This window comes from Felis catus, chromosome C2 (genome assembly GCF_018350175.1).
Source record: "Felis catus isolate Fca126 chromosome C2, F.catus_Fca126_mat1.0, whole genome shotgun sequence".
Lineage (NCBI taxonomy): Eukaryota > Metazoa > Chordata > Mammalia > Carnivora > Felidae > Felis > Felis catus.
The window spans coordinates 3,837,261-3,859,421 of record NC_058376.1 but is presented as its reverse complement, the minus strand read 5'-3'; the positions used below and the strand labels follow the sequence as shown (position 1 = coordinate 3,859,421).

Below are 22,161 nucleotides of genomic sequence, written 5' to 3'. Positions count from 1 at the left end.
AGGAGAATTGGAACCTACGAAAATCACCAAGTGGACATGCTAGATGAACAAATAAATATTTTAAACAAGGGTATTTCAGGTGGCTTTCACAGCAGACTGAATACGGCGGAACACAAGAAAATAAATTTGAAGAGAGATCGGTAGAAAATATCCAAAATGAATCACAGAGAGGAAAAAAATCATAAACCCAGAACAAATTGTAAGAAGGACATGACCGATAGCAAACAGGTGTAGAGGAGACAGAGAGGGAGAGGGATGGAGAGAGAAAAGCAGTATTTGGAGAAAAAATAGCCAAATATATTCCAAATCTTATGGAAGGTAGTAACCCATAGGTTCAAGAAACTCAATCCAACCAGGATGAATAATTTTAAAAAATTATTAAAACTTAGGGGCGCCTCGTTGAGCGTCTGATTTCTGCTCGGGTCATGAGCTCTTGGCTCACGGGTCCGAGCCCCACGTTGGGCTCTGTGCTGACAGCTCAGAGCCTGGAACCTGCTTCGGATTCTGTCTCTCTCTCTCTCTCTCTCTCTCTCTCTAAGAAATATATAAAACGTTAAAAAATTTTTTGAGATGGATCCTAAACTTAGCTGTGAAAACAAAACAATGGTGCTTCTGGAAGAAAGCACAGGAAAATATTTTCACATTCTTGTCGTAGGCAGAGATTTCATAAAGAAGGCACGCCTCCAGATAGAACCCCCACCCATAACCATCAAGGAAAATAGTGAGAACTTGGATTTTATGAAAACGAGGAACACAAGAAACTGAATGGCGAGCCTCAGACTGGGAGAACACACTTCCAACCTACCGATGGGACGGAGAACACGTATCCAGAATACATCAAGAAATCCTACCCATCAAGGGCGTCTGGCGGGCTCCATTGGTGGAGCGTTCGACTCTGGATCTCGGGGTTGTGAGTTCGAGCCCCACGTTGGGTGTAGAGATTACTTAAAAATTTAAAACTCTTGATAAAAAAAAAAAGAAATCCTATAGACCAAGACTAAAGACAAAACAATGCCATTTTTAAATGAGGGGAAATGGAACTGACGATCACTAGTCAGTACAGGAAGGAAATTAAAACATTGGTGATACAATCACCACACACCTGTCAGGGTGGCCACGTTTTCTAAAAAACCAAAAATGCCCAGTGACGGTACGGGTGCAAAGCAGCAGGGAGTATGAATCGGTAGAAACGTAGAAAGCTGATCAGTAGGATTTACTAAAGTAAAACCTTCTTACTTCATAGCCCAGGGATTTCGCCGCCAGACTTTTCCTCAAGGGAAATGAATGTCCGTGTCCCCCAAGAGGACGTGCAGGAAGGCCGATACGACAGCAGCTTCACTCTAATGGCTGAAAACCGGACACAGGCCACCTGCCCGCCTGTGGCAGAAAGGAAAGCAAACTATAAAGGAAGGAGCGGGGGGTGCGCACACATCCACGTGTGAATGGGTTTCAAACACCCCCTGTCGAGTGGAAGAATCCAGACACGAAGAAGTACGTTCGATAAGCCAATTATATGAAGGGGCAGAACAAACAAAACTCATCGATGCTGATCAAAGCTAGAGTAGTACTTGTGTTCAGAGGCGGGGCTTGATTGGGATCGGGCACACGATACAGGTCACACGGTGAAAATGTTCTAGATGGAAATGTTCTGTATCGCGATCTGGGCGGTGAGTATCCAAGTGTAGAGACGTGTAAAATTCACCCATCCTGACATTGACATTTTTGTGCTCTACTTTAAAAAGTGAAAAGAAATCCTTCTTAGGGGGAAAAATGTTGTGATCTCTGGAGCCAGCCTTGACTGTTTAGGCTCTGAGATCAGGTACTGGGAGAGTGGGACCTCAGGCGAGTTGCATAACCTCTCTGTGCCTTACTTCCCCGCTGTGGATAGTAATAGTGTCTGGCCCATGCAGTTGTGATGAGGATTAAGTGAATTAGCAGCTGTAAAGTTCAAAGCACTATTCTCGAACCCACCATGGCCTCTAAGGCTATCAGTTTTTGCTATTAGGTGATGGCTGCTCTCCCCGAAAGCCCTGAGCTCTCAGATGCTTCACTAGCTCACTTTGTCCCCACTTTGCAGCGACGATCATTGACCAGAGTTATCATGATATGACGTTATGTAAGTTATTCTAGACCTTCCACTAGGAGATGCTCCCTTTATCCTTGACTATTACCCTCAAGGCCCTGATGAACTGTAGTCTTTGCTGTTAATTGTTTCAAACGTGCGTCATTAAAAAAATAAATTTCACAGCGCGCCGAAATGTGAAATCTATCATCTGACCAAAAGCGGGAAGCTACCCGTAGACGGGCACTCAGCCAGTCTGTGGGCAGACAGGTGCTATTTTGTGACAGTAACCCCAGAGGGAGCAGACCGACCCTTAGTAACCTCTCATGCTTCCTGTTTGCTGCAGGAACCATTGCACTGGTAATATTATTACGCATGTGATTGCATTATGCCCATTTTAAAACAATTCGTTTTGTATGGACACAGAACAGAAACTGAAATCATGGCTTCTGGTTTAGGGGTTTTCACATGTCTGCAGTGATGAAAATTGAAATCCTGGCCTGCATAAGGCAGATGTTACTTCCCTTTCTTAATGGCAAAATAAATACATTGCGTGCAGAGGGGTCTGTTTTGCAGCAGAAGGGCTCCCTGGGAAGTGTTTACATCTAAGCTTGTGGGTAAGTCGCTGACAAGGTGCTTTTTAGTAAAAAAAAAAAAATTTTTTTAATATAAATGTATACAGTAAATGTAGCCAGTTGTAGATCAAAGAAAAGATGTCGTGTGTGTTAGTACGGGCACCGACAAAAATTTATAATATAAGCTGTGACGTGAAGTGTCTGTGACTGAGATCAGTCAGCCGGCAAATACTGGAGAGCCATGTAGGAGGCAGGCATCTGCTGGATGTTGGGGCTCAGTGAGAATGGGCCAGCGCCTCTCTGTCCTCCGAGCCCACAGACCAGTGAGGGAAACACAACCAGTCTGTAAATGTGGATGAGTTGCCTGTCAAGGAAAAGTAAGATGCCTTAATTTTTTTCCAGTTTTATTGAGAATGAATCGACAGGTAATATGGTACTAGTCCGAAGTGTGCCATATAACCATTTGATAATGTTTGTATCTCAAAAGAATCACCACGATAAGCGTAGCTGACACCCATCACCTCGCATAGTTACGAGTTTTTTCCTGTGAGGAGAACTTTTAAGATTTATTCTCTTAGTGGGGCGCCTGGGTGGTTCCGTCCGTCAAGCGTCCGACTTTGGCTCGGGTCATGATCTCCCGGTTCGTGGGTTCGAGCCCCGTGTCGGGCTCTGTGCCGACAGCTCGGAGCCTGGAGCCTGCTTGGGAGTCTGTGTCTCCCTCTCTCTCTGCACCGCCCCTGCTTGTGCTGTGTTTCTCTGTCTTTCAAAAATGAATAATCATTAAAAAAAATTTCAGATTTATTCTCTTAGCGGTTCTCAAAGACACAATACGGTAATGTTCACCGTGCCCTACGTACGTTACGTCCTCCAGGACTTACTTATCTTATAACTAGAAGTTTTAACCTTTGACTACCATACTGACGCCTTAACATTTGATATTGAAATGTCACTCTGAGCTAGGAGTTGCTTTGTACATTTATGCACCCATTTTTCCCACACAGAACTGTTCATCACAGGAAGAAGAGAAGAGTAAGCCATTTGGGAGGATGGTGAGTAATGACAACAGTGGGGGAGGGTGGGAGAAGGTCATGGTCTGAGGACCTGGAAGACAATATTAGAGGCACACGAGCTACCCACTCTTCCCTCTTCTCAGCTCCCAGGCACTGTAACTACCCCATCTTATCCAACTGCCACGGTGGTGCTCTTGATATTCCCATTTTGCTGATGAAGACTGAGGCTTCGAGACGTTAGGAACGGCTCAGCACCACAGATGGCTAATGATGGGGCTGGCATCCTACCCATCACGGTCCCTGCAGGTGCCTGGGTGCCTGTGCACGCACACACACAATTTCTAGTAAGGAGGAAGAACATTGTCCCATCCCTCCTCACCTTCTCACCTTCACAGTTGACAAAGAATGGTCATAAATGCTTCGTTGCCCGGCAGCCCACCGTGTGGTCCTGAGTGACCCAGTGCTCTCTGGTTCCGTGTCCTCTCCCTATTCATCCCTAAAACTCTACCACCTACTTCCTCACTCCCCATGCTCCATGCGACGTCTATTTTCTGCCACAGGGTGGTCTAAGGCCACCTCATCTGGAGTGGCCTCACTCAGGACTGTCCTGTGACTTAAAAAAAAAAAATTAGTCTTTGAATTTTGAGTTAATTGTAGGCTCCCATGGAGTTGTAAGAAAGAACAAAGAGAGACCCTGTGTGCCCTTTACCTAGCTCCCTCCATGGTAACATCTTGCAAAATTGCAGTACATCACATCCCGGATACTGACACTGATAGAGTCCAGATACAGAATGCCATCCACACAAGGGTCCCTCATCCCCCCCCTTCTATAGCTCCATTCTCTTTCTTTCCACTCAATCCCCTCCCTAACTCTTGACAACCACAAACCTGTTCCCCATTTGTGTAATTTTGCCATTTCAAGAATGGCACATAAATGGAATTATACAATGTATAACCTCTTAGGACTGGCTTTTTCCAGGAGAATTCTCTAGAGATCCATCCAGGTTGTTGGGTACTGAAGAGTTCTTTGGTTTTTATCGCTGAGTAGCGATCCATATTATAGACGGGCGACAGTTTAACTATTTACCTATTGACAGACATCTGGGTTGTTTGTAGGTTTTGGCTATTACAGATAGAACTGTGTAAACATTTCTTGCTAATTTTTGTGGGAATGTAAGTTTTCATTCTCTGGGACAAATGTCCAGGAGTGCAATTGCTAGAAGTTGAGGCGATGGCCTTCTATTTCTATTTCTCTGAGTGTTTTTTTTTTTTAAACCATGAATAGGTGTTCAACTTTGTCAAGGGCTTTTTCCACATCAACTGGCACGATTGTATGATTTTTCTTCTTTAGTCTGTTCATATGGTGTACTACAATATGGTGTTCATATATTGAACCAGAGTTGCATGCTTGGGATAAACCCCACTTGGACATAGTGTATCATTTTAAATGTATATCGTTGAATTGTTCGCTAATATTTTGTTAACGGTTTTTGCATCTATATTTATGAGGGATTTTGGTCTGTAGTTTTTCTTTTTTTAATACTTTGTCTGATACGAGGGTAATACTAGTTAAATAAAATGAATTGGGAAGAGTTCCCTCCTTTTCTATTTCTGGAGGAGATTGTATAGAATTGGTGTGAATTCTTCAAACATTTGGTAGAACTCTCCAGGGAAGCTGTCTGGGCCTGGAGAGTTCCTTCTCTCTTTCTCTCTTCCTTCCTTCCTTCCTTACCTCCTTCTTTCCTCTTTTTGAGTTTTAAAATGATGAGTTCAATTTCCTAAATAGTTATAGGGCTATTCAAATAACCTATGTCTTTTTTGAGGAATTCATTCATTTCATCTAAATTGTCAAATTTATTGTGCAGAGTTGTCTGTATTGTTGCCTTACGGTCTTCCAGATGTCTGTAGGATCTGTATTGATGTCCCCTGCCTTGTCTTTAATATTGGTAATTTGTGTCTTCTGTGTTTCTTCTTTGTCAGTCTTGCTGGAGGGTTTTCAGTTTTACTGATCATTTCTAAATGATCGTGTTTCATTGATTTTCTTTATTCTTCCATTTTTAATTTCATTGATTTCTGCTCATATCTTTATGATTCCCTATACTTTGGTTTATTTTTCTCTTCTTTTTCTACATTCTTGAGGTAAGAGTTTACATTATGGATTTGAGATTTTTCTTCATTTTTAATGAGGAAATTTTAACTCTAAAATATGCTTTTAGCACTATACATTTCCACTCCACACTGATGTAGTCCTCACATGTGTACTTTGATACAGGTACTTTCATTTTAATTCAGTTAACTGTATTTCATTTGCCCTTAGGATGCCCTCTTAGACTCATGGATTATTTAGAAGTGAACTGTTTCAATTCCAAGTGTTGGAGATTTTCCTTTATCTTTCTATTATTGATTTCTAGTTTGATTCCATTTGGGTCAGAGAACACACTCTGCATAATTTCAGTTCTTTTGAATGTGTTGAGGTTTATTTTATAAGGATAAGGTCTATGTTGGTACATGTTCCATGAACATTTGAGAAGAATGTGCATTCTCCCATTGTTGGCTGGAGCGTTCTATAAATACTGATTGGATCCTGTTGCTCAGTGGTGCTATTGAGTTCTGTATCCTTGCTGATTTTTGTCTAGTTGTTCTAGTGGTTGTTGAGAGAGGCGATTAAGTCTCTGGCTGTAATTGTGAATTTATCTATTTCTTCTTTCAGTTCTATCAGATTTTGCTTCACATAGCTTGTAGTTCTGTTGCTTGGGTAATTTACACTTAAATTTTTTTTTTAATGTTTATTTTGAGAGAGACAGAGACAGAGAGCCAGCAGGGAAGGGGCAGAGAGAGAGAGACACAGAATCTGAAGCAGGCTCGAACTCACAAACCGTGAGATCATGACTTGAGCTAAAGTCGGAGGCTTAACTGACTGAGCCACCCAGGTGCCCCTGTGTTGACATGTAATGTAAGTATTGACATGTTGGGCTTAAGTATGTATTTTATTTTTTTATTTTCCATGTTCTATGTTTTTCATTTTCCTGTTTTCTTTTTTCTGCCTTCCTAGGAGTCACTTGAACATTTTTTTCTTTTTTTTTTTAGAATTGCTTTCTGACTTCTCTGTGTTTTGAAAGCATCTCTTTGTATTACTTTTTTAGTGGTTTCTCTAGGTATTACATTACATGACATCAGTCTTTTAGTGTCATGGTTTTATAAGTTGGAGTTATCATGTAGAGATCTTGCCTCCCCTTATACCTCCTCACCCTCCTTTGTTTATAATGTAATTGTCTTAAATATTTACTTTACACACATGTAGAAGCACATCAAACAATACTACAACTTTTGCTTTAACCATCAGATACAATTTGAAAAACTCAAGAGTGGAAGGAAAAGTTTATTTTGTTTACTCATATTTTTACTTAAAGTGTTCTTTCTCTTTTTGGATGTACAAAACTTCCTTCTTTTACCATTTTCTTTATGTTTTGGAGAATTTCCTTCAGCCGTTTTTTTAGGGTGTGTGTACTTGTAACACATTTTCTTAAATTTGTCTTGATTTCCCTTTCATTCCTGGATTTTTTTTTTTCTGGATATAAGAGTCTGGGTTGATAGTTCTTTTCTTTCCGCGAGTGAAAAATGTTGTGCCAATTCTTTCCAACCACTGTTGTTTTCAATAAGAAATCTGCTGTAATTTGAATTGCTTTTTCTTTCCAGGTAAGATGTCATGTCTCCCTCACTGTCTTCAGTATCAGAAGTTTGACTATGGCATGTCTTATTGTAGATTTATTTGGATTTATCCTATTTGGAATTGCTTAACTTCTTGAATCTTCTGAATCTGGAGGTTTCTGTCTTTTGCCAAATCTGGAAGGTTTTAGCCATTATTTCTTTGAGTATTTCCAACCTCCAAACACCCTTCTGAGACTATAGGTATTCTGTTAGATCTTCTGTTAGGGTCCCATAGAGCCCTCAGCCTCTGCTCATGTATAGGCCATTTTCTCCCTGTTGTCCAGACTGGATAATTCCTGTCATTCTATTGTCCAGTTCGTTGATTCTTTCCTTTCTCTCTCCATTCTGCTGTTGGGCCCATCTGCTGAGTTTTCCATTTTAGGTATCGTATTTTTCAGTTCTAAAATTTCCATTTCATTTTCTTTATATCTTCTATTTCTTTGCTGAGACGTTCTGTCTTCCTTTGTTTCAAGTGTTGTCACAATTGTTCACTGAAGCATTTTGATGAAGGTTGCTTTTAAATTTTGTTAGGTAATCATGGTATTTTTTGTCATCTTGATGTTAGCATCCAGTGACTGCTTTTTTTCATTTGAATTGTGATTTTCTTGGTTCTTGGATAATGAGATTTTTGATGGAAACCTAAATATTTTTGATATTATGTAATGAAACTTTAGATCTTATTTAAGCTTTCTGTTTAAGTTGGCTTCCTCTGATATCACGAAGGTAGGAGAAGTGGGAGGGCACTGCCTCGTTACCGCCAGATGAGGGTAGAAGTCCAGGTTTCCTGCTCAGTCTTTGTTGACCTCCAAGGGAGGAGCTCCTCATTACTGCTGGGAAGGATTGGAGTTTGGATCCCCTCTTGGCTTCCACCCATACCTCCCCGGCTGGGAGAGACAGGGGACCTCATTATGCTCCCCACCTGATCTCCACCGGCACCATGGTTTGGGGAGAGTGTAGAGTTCTTGTTGACACTGGGTGGTGGTGAAGGTCCTGACTCTACTGGATCTCCTCTGCCACCGTCCCAGTGAGGAAAGGGGAGGCTCCTCATTACTGCCTGGTGCGGACAGATTCCAGCCTCCGTTTATGGTCTTCTCTGCCACCATGTTGACCAGGGATGGGGACAGGTTCTGGTGCTCCATTATGGCCTGAGGAGGGCAGAAATTAGGCTCGCCACTCATCTTTATTGGTGTAGGTGGGATGGGGCCACATTTTATCATGTGGTGTTTGACTGGAGTAGAGCAGTAATTGCCGAAAAAATGTCTATATTTCTAGGGTGCCCCTTTTCTGTTCTTTTGGCTGTTTGGGGTGGGGGGCTTTTTTTTTTTTTTTTTTTTTTTTTTGCTTGTTTGTGCCCATTAGCATTTCCAGGTTGTTGGTTTCTTCAAATGAGTGTTTGGGATATATGAGTCACAAAGAAAACCCGGGGACCTTAGCCAGTGTGGTTCCTTGGGTCCCCTAAGGTGTGCATTGGTGGTATAGTGGTGAGCATAGCTGCCTTCCTTGGGTCCCCCAAAGTCCTTGGGCCATGGTCTCCTCACATTTGTTTTGTATAATGTCCAGAGATTTTAGCCGTGCTTCGGTGGGGGGAATAGAGAAAAGCACATCTGCCCCATCCCCACCCCCACTAGCGTGCCTGTGATTTTTAACACATTGAACGCGCACTTCTTCAGATCTCTCTCCCTGTTTGAAAGAGGTGTGGTGCTCAAGTGCGAAGAGTACTCAGCAAGAGTCCGGAGACCCGGGGTTTCCAAACCTCACGGAACCTGCATCACCGTGTTTCCAAGGCAGGATCATTTACTGAGATAATTTCGGAAGCTAATTTCCTTGCTTTAGCTATTTTCCCCTCCCTTCCCTTAAAAAGTAGCCAAATCTTTTTAATTAAATTGTTTCTCTCTTGCCTTGGGGACTTGTGAGTTGCAGGGGCCTGCCCAGAAGTTTCCAGCCATGCAGAAAATAATCTCCCCAACCAAATTTTTGCTTCCAAAAGCCCAGGTTCAAGTAGGTGATTGCCCAGGTCTTCCTGGGGAGTTGGGGGGGGGGGCGGGTGAGTGGAGGAGAGAGGGAGGCGGCTCAGGAAAAACATCCCCTGGCTGGGGAGGGGACAGGTGGGGTTTGCGGATCACAGGAGAGCTCAGGTGTCTCGGGGAGGCAAGAGGACTTCAGGGCAAAGAGCACACTGGACTCCACCTGTGGTCTTTGGAACAAGGAGAGTAGGTCTGTACCGGAGCTGACACAGTATGGAGGCCTTGCCTTCCAGGGACCAGGGGCAGATTATTTGACTGCTGAGAAAAACAAAATGTGGTCTGCCCTGTACTTGGGGCTGGAGTGTCAGATCCTAGTGTGTTCCAGTGACGGCATCTGCCTTCTTACCTTGAGGGGACGTCCTGAGTGTCACATGGGACAATGCCTGTTAGAGCACCTTCCAAAACATTAGAGGTTGTTCAACATAACTCATGATTTTTATCAAGCACCTACTCTGGCTAGATGCCAGCATGATTTTGGAGGCAAAGAAACATTCCAGAAGCATTGGGATTTATGACCTCCTGGGGGAGATAAGGCACGTGCCTGGGTGAACAGAGGCTAAGGCAATAAAGGGTTATGAGGTTGACCTATAAACTCGTTGTGAGATCTCCTCCATAGACTGGCTTAGGGGCCCTGACTTTTAACAGACTGTGTGTCCTAATCAGGATTTTCAGGCTTCAAATGACTGAAACCTAATTCGTACTAGTTCAAGGTCAGAGGGAAACTGCTGGGTCTCTTAATGAGGATGACCAACATTTATTTATAAGACACACACTATGAGTCAGACGTGATTATCAAAAATTTGACTCATTTAATCCTCCCAAATGATCCTGTGAGGTGGACACAGCTGTCACTCTCTTCACAGCTGCGGTCAGGGAGGTGCCGAGAGGCACAGACCTGTTCAAGATGCCCAGCGGGTCCTGCCGTGCAGGCAGGGAATATGGCCGCCATGTGGGGAGGTCGACTCTCTTCTCAGGGCCCTGGCGAGTCCCCGGGACAACTCTGATGGCTCCATGGGGCTCACAAATCCTCTCCAGAAAAAATGCAGTGGCCCGAGGGATGGAACGTTCTGACTGGTTCCCGGGGGGGGGGGGGGGTGGCGTTCTAGGATTGATCGAGGGAGGGCAGGTCCACAGAGGAAGAGTGGGGTGGGCTCCACGGGTTACTGGTTATTTCCCAACTGGAAAGCTCGAAAGGGCTCAGGGGAAGGCTTTTATTTATGTGTGGGAGGAGGCCTCCAGGAGTTTTCCTGTGTCTGTCTCTGAGACTTCTGCCCTGATCTTCAGCTTTGGAGGTCATCTCATCGCCAGATGTTATTTTCTCTTTCTTCATTTGTGGAGATTGTTTTCCTAGAACTTTCCTGCCACTCTCTATTCTGTGCTAATTGAGGAAAACAGGAATAATCTGCAACACTTACTACTTCCTAATTTAGGTTGTGAATATTTACTTGCATTTTTCTTTTCCTGCAAGCATCCCTCATTGACCTCATCTTTCCATCTTCTGGCGGGCCCCCTCTCCCTCCCTCCACCTTGCGTGCACCTGCAGCCCCTCTTCTGCCCCCGCCTCCCAGCAGGGTGAGGAGAGAGAGGCCCCCTCGGGGACTGGGCCAGAGGGTGCAATGCGGGACTGGAGACAGAACGTGGCAAGAGGCGGGAGGGCCAGCAAAACAGGAACCCAGCAAACCATGGAGATGAAAACAATGTTTCTTTAGAATGAAGCAGCTTATAGAGTTTGCTATGCAGGTCCAGCCTAGGCTGCCCTCCCTGACACACCGTATATGTCTTCTGCTATTTCCCATCTCTGCCCACAAGGGCTGGCACATGGTTTTCCTCTGCACCTGCTCCAACCTCTTAATATTCTTTCTAACTCCCCTCCCCACCCCTCCCGCCTTCTCTCTCTTTCTCATTCTATCTCACTCCCTCAGCTTTGTACTTTTCCCTCTTTCTCTCTCTTCCTATGTTAAAGTGGAGGCATTGGCTGTCATGTAAACAGAGACAGAAAAGGCCCAATGGCCCTAATTCTCTGCTAACATGACAGAGAAAGGATCAGAAAAGCCAACAAGGCATGGGCCACGACCCCAGGTAGGTCTCTAGCACCTGCTGCGAGGTCGTAGGTCTGGGATACAGCAGGGGTGGGATTCACCCCCCTGGCCCAGCCCAGGGGTCCCCACCACGTTCCCCCCCCCACCATGAGCCAGGAGTCCAGGAGGAGTGACAAGCCCCTTTCCTGCTGGCTATATTTGCTTTTACTTGTCTGAAAACGTTCACCTTCAGAGTCAGAGCTCTGGGTTGTAGAAAGAAAAGCTAGCAAACACCTCTCTCCACCGTCCCCTCCTAAACCCAGTTTCCTTGAGGCTTCGGGGAAAGAAGTCCCATTAGCCGGCACGTTGTCACTGTGCAGAGACAGGTGTAGTGGAAGGGGCGCTGGAGACTGGGCAGGGAGACCCGCGTGGTTTTGTGTTTTCCTCCATGAAATGGTGGTGTGTGAAATGAGGGAGATGTTCTTATGCTGGAAGATGGGCAGGACAGGCACTTTTCCACCCCGGAGGGGATGCCGGGAGGCCTGTGCACCCCACTCTGCCTCTCCCCTAAACCACACAGCAAGTGCTGCGCAGCTTAGGTAAAGAAGGGTCCCTGAAGTATGGTCAGTTCAGGGGAGAAGTTACAAACATACCCAATCTGGATAAGAATTTCAGCTTTCCACCGTGACTACCGCCTGACTACACTATAGGGCAGGGTGTTCTCTGTTTTGTACCCCGTGTTCCAATGCGGAGAGCAGGCAATCTCTGCGTGTCTGCTAAGGCGGGGCAGGGCGTGGGGCTAAAGTCGTAGGTTCTGGAAAACGAAGTTGAGGTTGGTGTAGCTCTGTTGTTGAGCAGAAGACAAGCAGCCGATAGAGTCCGCTTAGATCAGTTCAGAGCCAGCCACCCTGTAAGCCAAGAAGGTTCAAGGTCAAAATTGCTGGAAACCAAATCGCCAAAATATGAAGAAGACCGTATTAATAGAGAATATGTTCATTAGATGTCTTCCTCGCCAGCTGGGAGTGGGGAGGCTGGGAAGCCATGGGATGTCCCCAAAGATTGCTCTGGAGGGATCTTGTGTTGGGGACCTGCAGGGGTGGGGCAGTCCATGAGGCTAAGCCAGCCTCACCCCTTGCGGCCGGCTCCCTGCAGACGTTCACCTGTGTCAGTCCGGAGGCCCGTTACGAGCCCGTCTGGATGTCTGACCTACCCATCCCTCCTTTCACTGGACACCAAGGGCAGAACACTTGCACCCAAGGCCAAGTCCTCAGGGTGCCCCCACCCCCCATCTCCCAGCCTTAGTGGCTGGCCATCTTGCAGAGATAAATCGGACAGCCTTTAAAATGGAATTTGGGGGATAACAGGCCAACTAGGCAACTGTGAGTACGTAATTATAAAGAAAGTGAATTCAGTCCCTGGTGATTGAGTCCACTGGCCTGCGTGTCCCCAGGATATCAGGGAGCTGGTTCTGCCCCAGGGAAGCTTGTCCTTATTGGTGGTCTGAGTGGAGCCTGGGAACACTGGCTTCCCAGTGAGAGGAGGGAGTACCTTGAATAGGCAGTCAGTGGTTTACCCCAAGCTTCATGAGGGACACTGGGTAAATGGAACCCACACAGGGGAAGGTAAGCGGGAAGAAGGGGCATGGTCCAAGAAGCAACGATGGGGGGCTCAGGGACTTTCTGTCTCTAGGCAAAGGCCTGGAGAGAAATACAGGGCCTTGATCGAACAACTTAGGGTCTACCGTGGGGAGGAGGGCTGGCTCTGTGACCGTGGATCACGGATCACCCAGGGTGACTGGGAGTCCAGTTGGGCACATGTTGGCAATGACATTGCTGGCAATGACAGCTACTTAGTGTCGCAAGGGCCGCATGCTGGGTGAGTGCCTCTCCACGGGAGGTTCTCAAGCTCGGCCCGGCCCACCTGTCAGTAGTGTCTTAGCAGAAATTCCTACTGGGTTTGGGCTCTGGACTGGCCAGTCTTGTGACGAGCTTCTCTTGTGTTTGCCTGCGTGGCGCACACACGTCCGCTCAGAGTGCTCCAAAATGGCCTCGGTGAAGCACCCGTGTCCTAACCTTTCTGCACGGTTCCCCTGCTCTCCTCTGTGGCCTGTTTGACCGGGCTAATCGATGTTTGGCGCGTGCAAGCCTGAAGCTGCTGGGTGGGCTGGGCAGAGACAGCGTTGCTGGGGGTGGGCGGCGGGGGGGAGGGGAGGTCAGCAGAGGGACAGTGGAGGCATGGAAAGAGCTAGAGATCAAGAACCTAGGACAACGCATTACCTTTAACATAGCCCAGTTGGGGTTGAGTTTCTGTTACTTACAACCTAGAGTGCTGAGACAAACAGCACAGATCTGACTTAGTCTGCTGTTTGCATATTCCCTGCTTTGGCACCAGAGGATTGGGATCGGATTGCTTGCCAGGGGCCATGCGTGGTGGGAAGTGCTTGACATGCACTAGTTCCCGTGTGGCTGAGAGTCTAATTACCCAGTGTGCAGATGTAGAAGTGAGGACCCTTTCAGCACCTGCAATGGGAAAGCCGGCAGCTCAAGTCATGCCAACAAGGCCCCGCTTTCCCGCTGTCCTCCCTCCCTGGCTTCATACTCAGCTCCTACATGCTGTCCCCTCGGCCATCCCCTGAAGCCCAGCAGGCATCGCCTTACACCTCTAGTTTCTGACCAACCAGTGCTATAAATTGCATAACACAGAACTGGGGGGGAGGTGGGGGGGGGGGAGGTTTCCAGAAGGAAATTCCGGACATGTCCCTGGGAGTGAGGAAAATGGATACTGGACAGAGAATGGAGGCCGGCACAACGGGACTACAATGTCACATTACTTGCCGTGACCACAGAGCGGGGCAGTGTCCAGGCATGTTCTCACGGAGAAATCCCATCTGCCCCAGAGCAGGTGCTGGGCTGCAGGGCTGGTCAGCCACCCTGAGCCCCAGAAGCCAGGCCCCTTGGTCTCTGCCTTTTGGCCTCATCTCTCCCCAGGAGGTTTGTGGATTTGAATCCTCTTTCCAGAACACTTGGAGTCTTTTGGCTTCCCCGTTCACTACGCGTAAGGCACCACACAGCCTGCTGGGCCCGCCGTGCACAGTGGCCCCTGAAAATACCGTGGTCAGGATTCCTTCGTCTTGGCCAAAGGTAGAATCGAGGTAATGCGTCCACCTTCAAGCGAAACTATTCGGACAAAAGCAGGGCCGCACTGCCCTTGAACTCGTATATTGTAGCGCCCTTTCCTCCTTTGATCTGAGAGGAGAATTTGGCCATGGTCGTCAGACCCCTGGGTGTGAAGTCCACCTGCCTGGCAGGAGAAGCCCTGACTTCTTTCTAGGTGAGGAGAAAGATGGGGACTTGGCTCCTTTGAGGCGTGGGGGGACAGGTGAGCCAGGTGTGCTGGGGTGAGAAAAAATGCGTTCCTACCTGCGGACCCAACATGCAAACCGCTGAACTAAAGCATTAGCCTCGAGACTGGGAGTAAGAATGTCTTGTCACCATGGTTACCAGGAAATGGACCCACTTATATATAATAAGGGCTTTAGCAGACGCCAGGCCATCTGATATTCCAGTCTGGGGCCAAATGAGAGGGTGCCTGGAGTTCCATTCCGTACGCAGTTACCTGAACACAGCTGTGGGCCGTACTGAGCCAGGCGCCGGCAACAAGCCGTGTCTTTTTTTTATTGGGGTGCGGCCGATGGGCGGGGGCGAGGACAGAGGCCTGGGCACCTTCACCGGCGTCCCCTTGTTAACCAAAGAGTAGTTCTTCATCTGGCCACAACAGTGCACCAGGAATGAGAATTTGCATCGTCTCAGTGTGTGGAGGAGGAGGGGGGTGTCACCCCAGATACGGAGCTGTAGTGCGGAGGGCAGTGGACCGGCCATCTCTTCTTCTCTAGTCCTCACGCTCCTACCTGGCAGAAAGGTGCTCAACAGTGAAAACAGAAAAGAAAAGACGCCCTGTCCCTCTACCCTCCTTCCTGACGCCCCCTCGGGCCCCATCCACATGGCCGCGCAGGCTCGGAGGCGGCGGTCCTGGAGGGAGACCCCGGCTGTCAGTTGGACGCCCGGGGCCGCCGGCCCAGCCCCCGCGAGTTTCCGGACCCCGGGGGCTCCGGGGCTGGGGAGGGACCGCGATGCCGGCCAGGCGGGGGCGCGGGGCGCGGGGGAGAGCGGGGGACTTCAGCCGGCGGGCCCGCCGCCCTCCGCGGGAGCAAAACAAGAGCACGCGCACCTGCCGGCCCCGCCCCGCCCCGCGCGCCGGCCAATCGCGGGGCGTGGGCGGGGCGTGGGCGGGGCCGGCGCGGCGGGCGGGGCCGGAGCCCCAGCGGCAGCAGAAGCCCGAGCCGGCGCGGGGCGCAGCGGCCCAGCCTGGAGCGAGCGCAGCCTCGTGCCCGCCGCCCGTGCCCGCCGCCGCTGCCGCCGCCGCCGCCGCCCGTGCCCGCCGCCCCCGGGGCATGGCCTGTCTGATGGCCGCTTTCTCGGTCGGCACCGCCATGGTGAGTGAGGGCATCCTTCGCCTCCGGGGCTTGCTTCTGTTTTCCAGGAGAGCGAGAAACGCACAAAGCCCCGCACCCTCACCCTGACACCCGCCCCTGAGTCCCCGGGGAGAAGCCCGGTTCCCATTGCCCCCAACCCCGGCCACCTGACGCCTCGGGATGCTCCCCGCACCGGCAGGGGACGCGGGGCAGGCGGAGGGGCCAGGAGTGTGCGGGAGGCGGCCGGGCAGCCCCACCAGTGCACAGATGGCCTCGTCTGGGTCCCCTCTGGCTAGGGGCGTGGGGCCTGGGTTCCTGAGCGCACTGAGCTGGGTGGCAGCCTGGGCCCGAGGGAAGGGGGGGGGGGTCCCTCCCTCCCTGCCGGCGCGCGCGCGGCCCGGACGCGGGGAGCCCGCACTTCCCGCGCCACCCTCCGGAGTGCCTGGCACGGTCTGGGGTCTCTTTTGTTAAAGAGGAGGCTGCTCCCTGAGAGCCAAAGCCTGCGCTGCCCCCCGCGCTCCGCAGGGACAGCCTCTCCCGGACGTGCTCGGGAGGGGGTGGCGGATTCCGGGGAGGCAGCCCAGGGGCGAGCCGGATACCTGCAGGCCACCTTCTCTGCACCCTGGAGAGAGCCCAGGGTGGGGACAGGGACGCGGATCTCCCGTTCCCGAGGGTGCCAGCTCCGTAGGGGGACCACCGGGTGCCGGCAGATTCAGCGCTGGACCCAGTGACAGCAAGTGCTGTTCCCATTGGTGGCCCAAAGTCTGCTTTTGCTCCTTTATGCGAGCTCCAGAAACTCACATTAGGAAAAAAAAACAACAAAGTAGCCATCGACCCGTCCATCCTAGGGCCTTTCATCTTTATGCCTAGCGCACCGACCTTGCAGTTAGGTACTCACAGACTAGATTTCAGGTCACTTAAAGTACAAATAGAAAGTATTCCGTTTTCCAACCCACCTCGCCCTCCCTCTCCATCCCTCTCTCTATCCTCTGTCTGTGGATTTACTATCCTGCTAATTACTCCCCATAGGCTGTAAGCCCACGGTGCACAGCACGCACCCCCACCCCTCGCCTTATTTCATTTTTAGCATCCTGTGTTTGAAGTCAGCAGGGCTCAGCAGGATCTGACCGACAGTTACCTCTTGCCTTGAGCCCGAGGAAAAAAAAAAAAAAAAAAAAAAAAAAAAAACGTAGCTGACGGTCTGCGCATGCTCTCTGCTCTCACAACCGCATCCTATGCTCCAAACAGGTTACTGTGGAACACATACCGAGCGGCGCCAGCTCATTATATAATGATTTTGTGTAAACCGATAGAATGGGGCCGCAGACATGTTTAGGAGGTTGGTGGAGCAGAGGCTGGCAGGAGGGGGACGCACTGACCAGGTCCCCTGTCTGGGCGTGCCCTGCCTTCATTACTTGGCTTCTCACCCGGAAGGGGATATGGAACCACAAAAAAGGCAGCCCCTCTCACATTTGCTTTCATGCGATTGAATGTTGGGGGAACACTTGGCAATTCTTCCTTTCACATTTGCCCATCTCTTTGGGTTGCCTAGATTATGTGGATAATGGAAAATTAAGGCGATCCTTATTGTTAGTCGTAGGTAAAGAATGTTTCAGATCTTTGAGATGCCGGGTAACTCCTGAAGTCCTTTCAAAGCTGCAAAAGTGGTTTATACGTGTGGAAAAACCATGAATCCAAAGGTTTTAAGGTATTGATGTTTTTATGTCAGGATTTCCTAATGTTATGTTATAGTTTGATGCAGACCCAGAATTCCACAGTGTTCTGAACTCAGATGGACACACTAGCGGCTGGGCTTATTTTTCAGGAAACATTGTTTGGTTTGAAAAGCATTTCCTCCCCCCCCAAAATCGTGTAATTTTTTTTAATTACAAAAATTCTACCCAAATCATAAACAAAGAGCGCTTGAGGGAGCCCCAGGATCCTGAGCTCTTTCATTGCCCCCTGCTCTGGGGTCCCACCTGGGACTGAGTGCGCCGGCGGTGAACCTGGAGAAGCTGGTTTAGAGGATGAGCAGAGCACCCAGCCCTGAGCTGGGCTGGGAGGGGCGGGCACGAGGTCCCAACGGGATGGTGGTATTTGGAGCCGTATGAAGTGGCTTTTGGTGATGGTGAGGTCAGCGGCCTGAGTGACCACGCAAGTGGCACTTGCCTTTTGCTTGGTTAAGGGTGTGACATTTGGATCAGTCTCCCCAGGGCAATGGCCTTGAGGATTCTTGGCCAGCGTTGTCCTCTGATGTGGCCGGCGTCCCTGGGAGGGATCTGCCCTCCAGTGAAGGGCCCACCGGTTCCAGGTGGGGACCAAGCCCAGCAGCTATCCGAGGAAGAGAGAACCGAGAGAGAAACGCGTGCCAATGCCTGGCGCTTGGGCCTTCCTCTCCTTTTCCTCCCTTCCCCGTGAGCTGCGGGAAGAAGTTTCTAGCTCTCACTGTGTGTTTCCGGGTAAACAGAGTGAACCAGCCTCACAGTGGACTGGGGGCGGTGGCTGACTGTCAGAGACCCTCCCCAGCTAAACACGCATCTCTGTATGCTTGCCTGCCAATTGGTATGAGCGCCCAAGAAAATACTCTCATGAACGGCAGGCAGTAACAATCCAAACGGGGTCTCCTCGGCATTCAACACCACGAATGGACGTGTTATTATTTATCATGTATTATGTAGCACACACCGTGTGTAGATGGGGAGGTCAGAGGCAATGTGTGGAGAAGACAGGGAAACATACAATGAAAGGGAACAAATGTGCAGGGAAGATGTATTTGTTTCATTTTTAATGAGCTCAGGAGGCTGAGGACAAGTTAGCTGTAACCTACATTGCCGGCCGCTCTCATCTGAGGATGTGTTTCCAGAGAGCTGGTCTATTTCCGAGTGACAGCCACTGCCTCTCATCATACAAGATTCCATGATTTTAGTAATTGGGCGAGGTCGTTGGACACCCGCGGAAGAAAGGTGGGTAACGGTCGGTTTTTGGTGGGGGCGGGATGGTATGGTTTCCTCAGTTCCTTGTGGATTTTCCTACAACGGGCAGGGGCTGGGATGACCCCAGGTCACCTACAACTTGCCTCGAGACAGCTGAGCAACCTTCTAGCCCCGTTAAGGACACTGGCCAGGGGAACGGGGCACAGAGAGGAAACACAGGGGGCTGGACCCTGACTTGGCCACTCATGCACTGTGGGGTGTCAGGGGCAGAAGGAGGTCTCTGTGCCTTAGATCCCAACTCCAGGCGAGTGGGAGATGGTAATACCCCCTTCGGGTGGAGACAGGAAGAGGCCTACTCCTGGCAGTCTGGAGTTTACAGGCACTTGTAATTGCTGAATCAATAGTCACCATTGTTTGTAATCACTTACCTAGTAGGCGGGAGGCATTATTATTTAATACTTTAAATAAGGAGTACTTGACGTGCTCTCTCTCTCTCTCCCTCTCTCCCAGATCAGTTTAGTTACCCAGCTTTGTCTTACCGGGCTTGTCCCCTTGTCTCCATCCCCACGGCCACTTGCTGGTTAAGGCCACTGTCACCCTCCCATCTGCACGTTGAGGCAGGAGATGGTTTTTAATTACAGTTCTGGTCTGTTACCCCCCTTTTAAATCCCTTGGTGCCCCCCCCCCAAGGACTTGTAGATAAAGTACGAAACCCTTAACAGGGTTTGCAGACCCTGTGTCTCTAGTTTCATTTTACCCTCCCTCCCTCCTCCCCACCACCTGGAAGGGGGCCCAGCCTCTGAATTTCTCTCAGATCCTCCCCCCCCCCCACCTTGTTCCACTCCCTCCTGCCACTGAGCCTCTGCACCTGCTGTGGGGAACATCAAGCACCCTCCCCCCACCTCACCCGGAGGATCTCAGTTTAGATTTGATTCCCTCAGAAGAAATTGGTGCTGAGTGCCCCCCACCACACCCCGGGGTCTGCTGCTGCTTTGGAGGTCCCTCTGGGTCTCTGCACCGGGCTCATTATAGCTCTTGCCTCTTGGCATTGTGATTGCCTGCATTCTTGCCTGGGGCCCAACCTTGAAGGGAGCCTGTGCTGAGGCCACAGGCCTTGTCTGCCTGGCTGACTGCTGACCCCCGCAGCTCTGCTTGGTGCTCTCATTCCTGAAGGGGCCAGTGAGAGAGTGAGCGAGAGAATAGGTAGCCTTGGAGTCTAGAGGGGAAGTCAGACCCTCATCATAACATGGGTTCGGTATCCGCGGCAGCCGGCGGGTGAGTGGAGTGATGGCCGTCACCCCTGCATTCCCGTGGGTTTTATCAAAAAACGAAAGACACCACCCATCCCTGGAACTTCCTCGAGGGTGACGCCTGTGGTGGGTGCCGGGGAGAGGAGGGCGGTATGGATGGGCCGTGACAGCCGGAATGCCGGGGTGCTGGTCCTGGGGGCCGCCGCTGGAGAGGGGCTGCTGGATGCCCCCTGCTGCCAGCTGAACCCAGTGAGCGGGGACCCCCCCAGGGTGTGGGTTTGGTAGCAGACATTTAGCCTTTCCACTGAGGCGGCAGGTGGGGGGTGGAGAATGGGCTTTGGGGACCGGCCCTGGAGCTCACGGCCATCCCCATGGCTCTCTCCTCTATCCTCCAGAGCCAGAATTTGCAGAGTCAAAGCCGGCCGTCAAGCTGGAGCACGTGCGCCCCAAAGGGCAGGATGGATGGGCAAGGGGATAGCATGTGGTGCCCGTGGTAGGTGCCGGAGTGGCCTCGCACATGCTTTCCCAGGGGCCAAAGCCAAGAGCGAGCTGAGCAAGGGTGGGCTCCTGTTATTCCTTCAAGAGGCCCCGGCACAGAAGGCACTGGGCAAACCCAGGCCCGGAGGTGGTCCGGCAGCTTCCTCTTGGGAGCGGGACGGCCACATCCCCACGCCAAGGCTCTCAGGAGTCCGTCGTCAAGCCTTCCCGGACTCTGCGTCGGGAACGTATGAACCGGCTTATGTTTGCATTTGAAGCATTTCACATGCTGGGTGCCAGCAGCCAACCAAGCTTAATTTTCTCAGTTTTACTTTGCACTTTAATTTTTATCCACAGAATGTTATAGTCAGTGAGCTAAGTTTTGATCTCAGTGAGTTAAGCTCTTCAGAGGTAGGAGATGCCTGGGAGGGGGGTGTGCATGCGTGTCTTTCACTCAAATGGCAAAACAACACTTGCAAACATCACAGGAACCAGAAATCTCGTGCGCACCTCTCCCCTCGCCCCACGTGTACTTCAGATATTCAAAACCTTCAAGCCTTCCAAGACTTCTGAGCCTTTAAATCCCATGATGGAAATTATGCCAGCTCTTCAATGATGCAGTCACGTACCCTAAAGCCGGCCCTGTAGGTGGGGGGAGAGCTGGTCTGGCCGCTAGAATTGCTAGGGTTTGTAGGCATGTTTATCGACGATCCACTTTCCGGTTTTGTTTTGGGGTTTTGATTGGAAACAATAATGATCAAGAAGCTATCACCTCTAGAGGAACACCTAGCAAACCTAACAGAAACAGAACAGTGTGGTGCTGTTCTGCTTTAGAACAAATGACAACGTGGCAGTGTGTCCACAGTCCTGTGGCCTGAATTATCAAGGATGGTTCTCGATGGGCTCTCCCAATCAGGCCGACTGTCTTCAACGGTATGGAGGAGAGTTGCCAAAGGCCCATGCTTTCGGTGCTGTGGAACGTTCTCCTTGGGGTCGAGAGACGGCCAGGAAAGGCAGAGCATAATGTCTGTCCACCCCAGGGTTCTCTGCGTTTTGGGGGGTGGCTGCAGCATATTTATCTGTTCGGGGTTGCCAAGCCATCAGATGAGGATATTCCTTCCTTCACACAAACACTTTGAATCTTGGCACATCTGTACCAGTGCAATTGGCTCCCCGTGGAAGCTTTAAAAGCCAAGGGAGCCACAAAAGATCAGGTCCCCTGGCGTTGCAGTGCAAGGAACCCCTGTTGTTTTGGTGATTCGACCCTAGGAGCCATCGTGCCCCTGCCCCGATCCTAGGGCTCAGGGCAAGCTCCTCAGAGTGGCTGTGTCTCCGTTGCCTCGTCTGTATAATAGAGACAGAGAAAAAAAAGAAATCGACCTTTCCAACTTCCCAGTGCTACTAGGAAGATGCAGTGAGAGGGAGAGTTGGAAGTGATTTGCAAAATTTACAAGGAAGACACAAATGCTGACTCCCACAAACCCCAGCACTTGATGTAAAGCCACTGCTCTTGAGAAATGTTTATGAGCCTACACAGGAAGGCACTAAAAGAGCTCATTTTAAATAAAATGCTTTCAATTACACATTTCTTAGGAACCCCAAGCGTTTTTATTGGTTTTTTAACCGGTGTACT

The 22,161-nt window shown here is 49.8% G+C and overlaps 1 protein-coding gene and 1 long non-coding RNA gene across 7 annotated transcripts in view; one reads left to right on the top strand and one right to left on the bottom strand.

Moving 5' to 3' along the window:
• Window positions 1–2,595: 2,595 nt before the first annotated feature.
• Window positions 2,596–22,161, top strand: part of ABCG1 (ATP binding cassette subfamily G member 1) — an 80,947-nt gene continuing 61,381 nt past the window's right edge. For 2 of the 6 annotated variants that reach the window (XM_045036572.1, XM_045036569.1), the window contains exon 1: window positions 15,714–15,889. In XM_045036572.1, the coding sequence (XP_044892507.1) occupies window positions 15,848–15,889 (42 nt within the window). In that variant the 5' untranslated portion in view covers window positions 15,714–15,847. Of the gene's footprint in view, window positions 2,680–3,638; window positions 3,687–15,713; window positions 15,890–22,161 lie in introns of those variants that run through there. The other 4 variants (XM_045036570.1, XM_045036573.1, XM_045036571.1 and 1 more) reach the window with 3 other exon arrangements.
• On the bottom strand, window positions 10,577–15,582 carry LOC109503285. Its single transcript, XR_002735765.2, has 2 exons — window positions 15,013–15,582; window positions 10,577–12,305 (listed from the first exon to the last, which is right to left on the bottom strand). It is a non-coding gene; the product is annotated as an uncharacterized LOC109503285 (long non-coding RNA).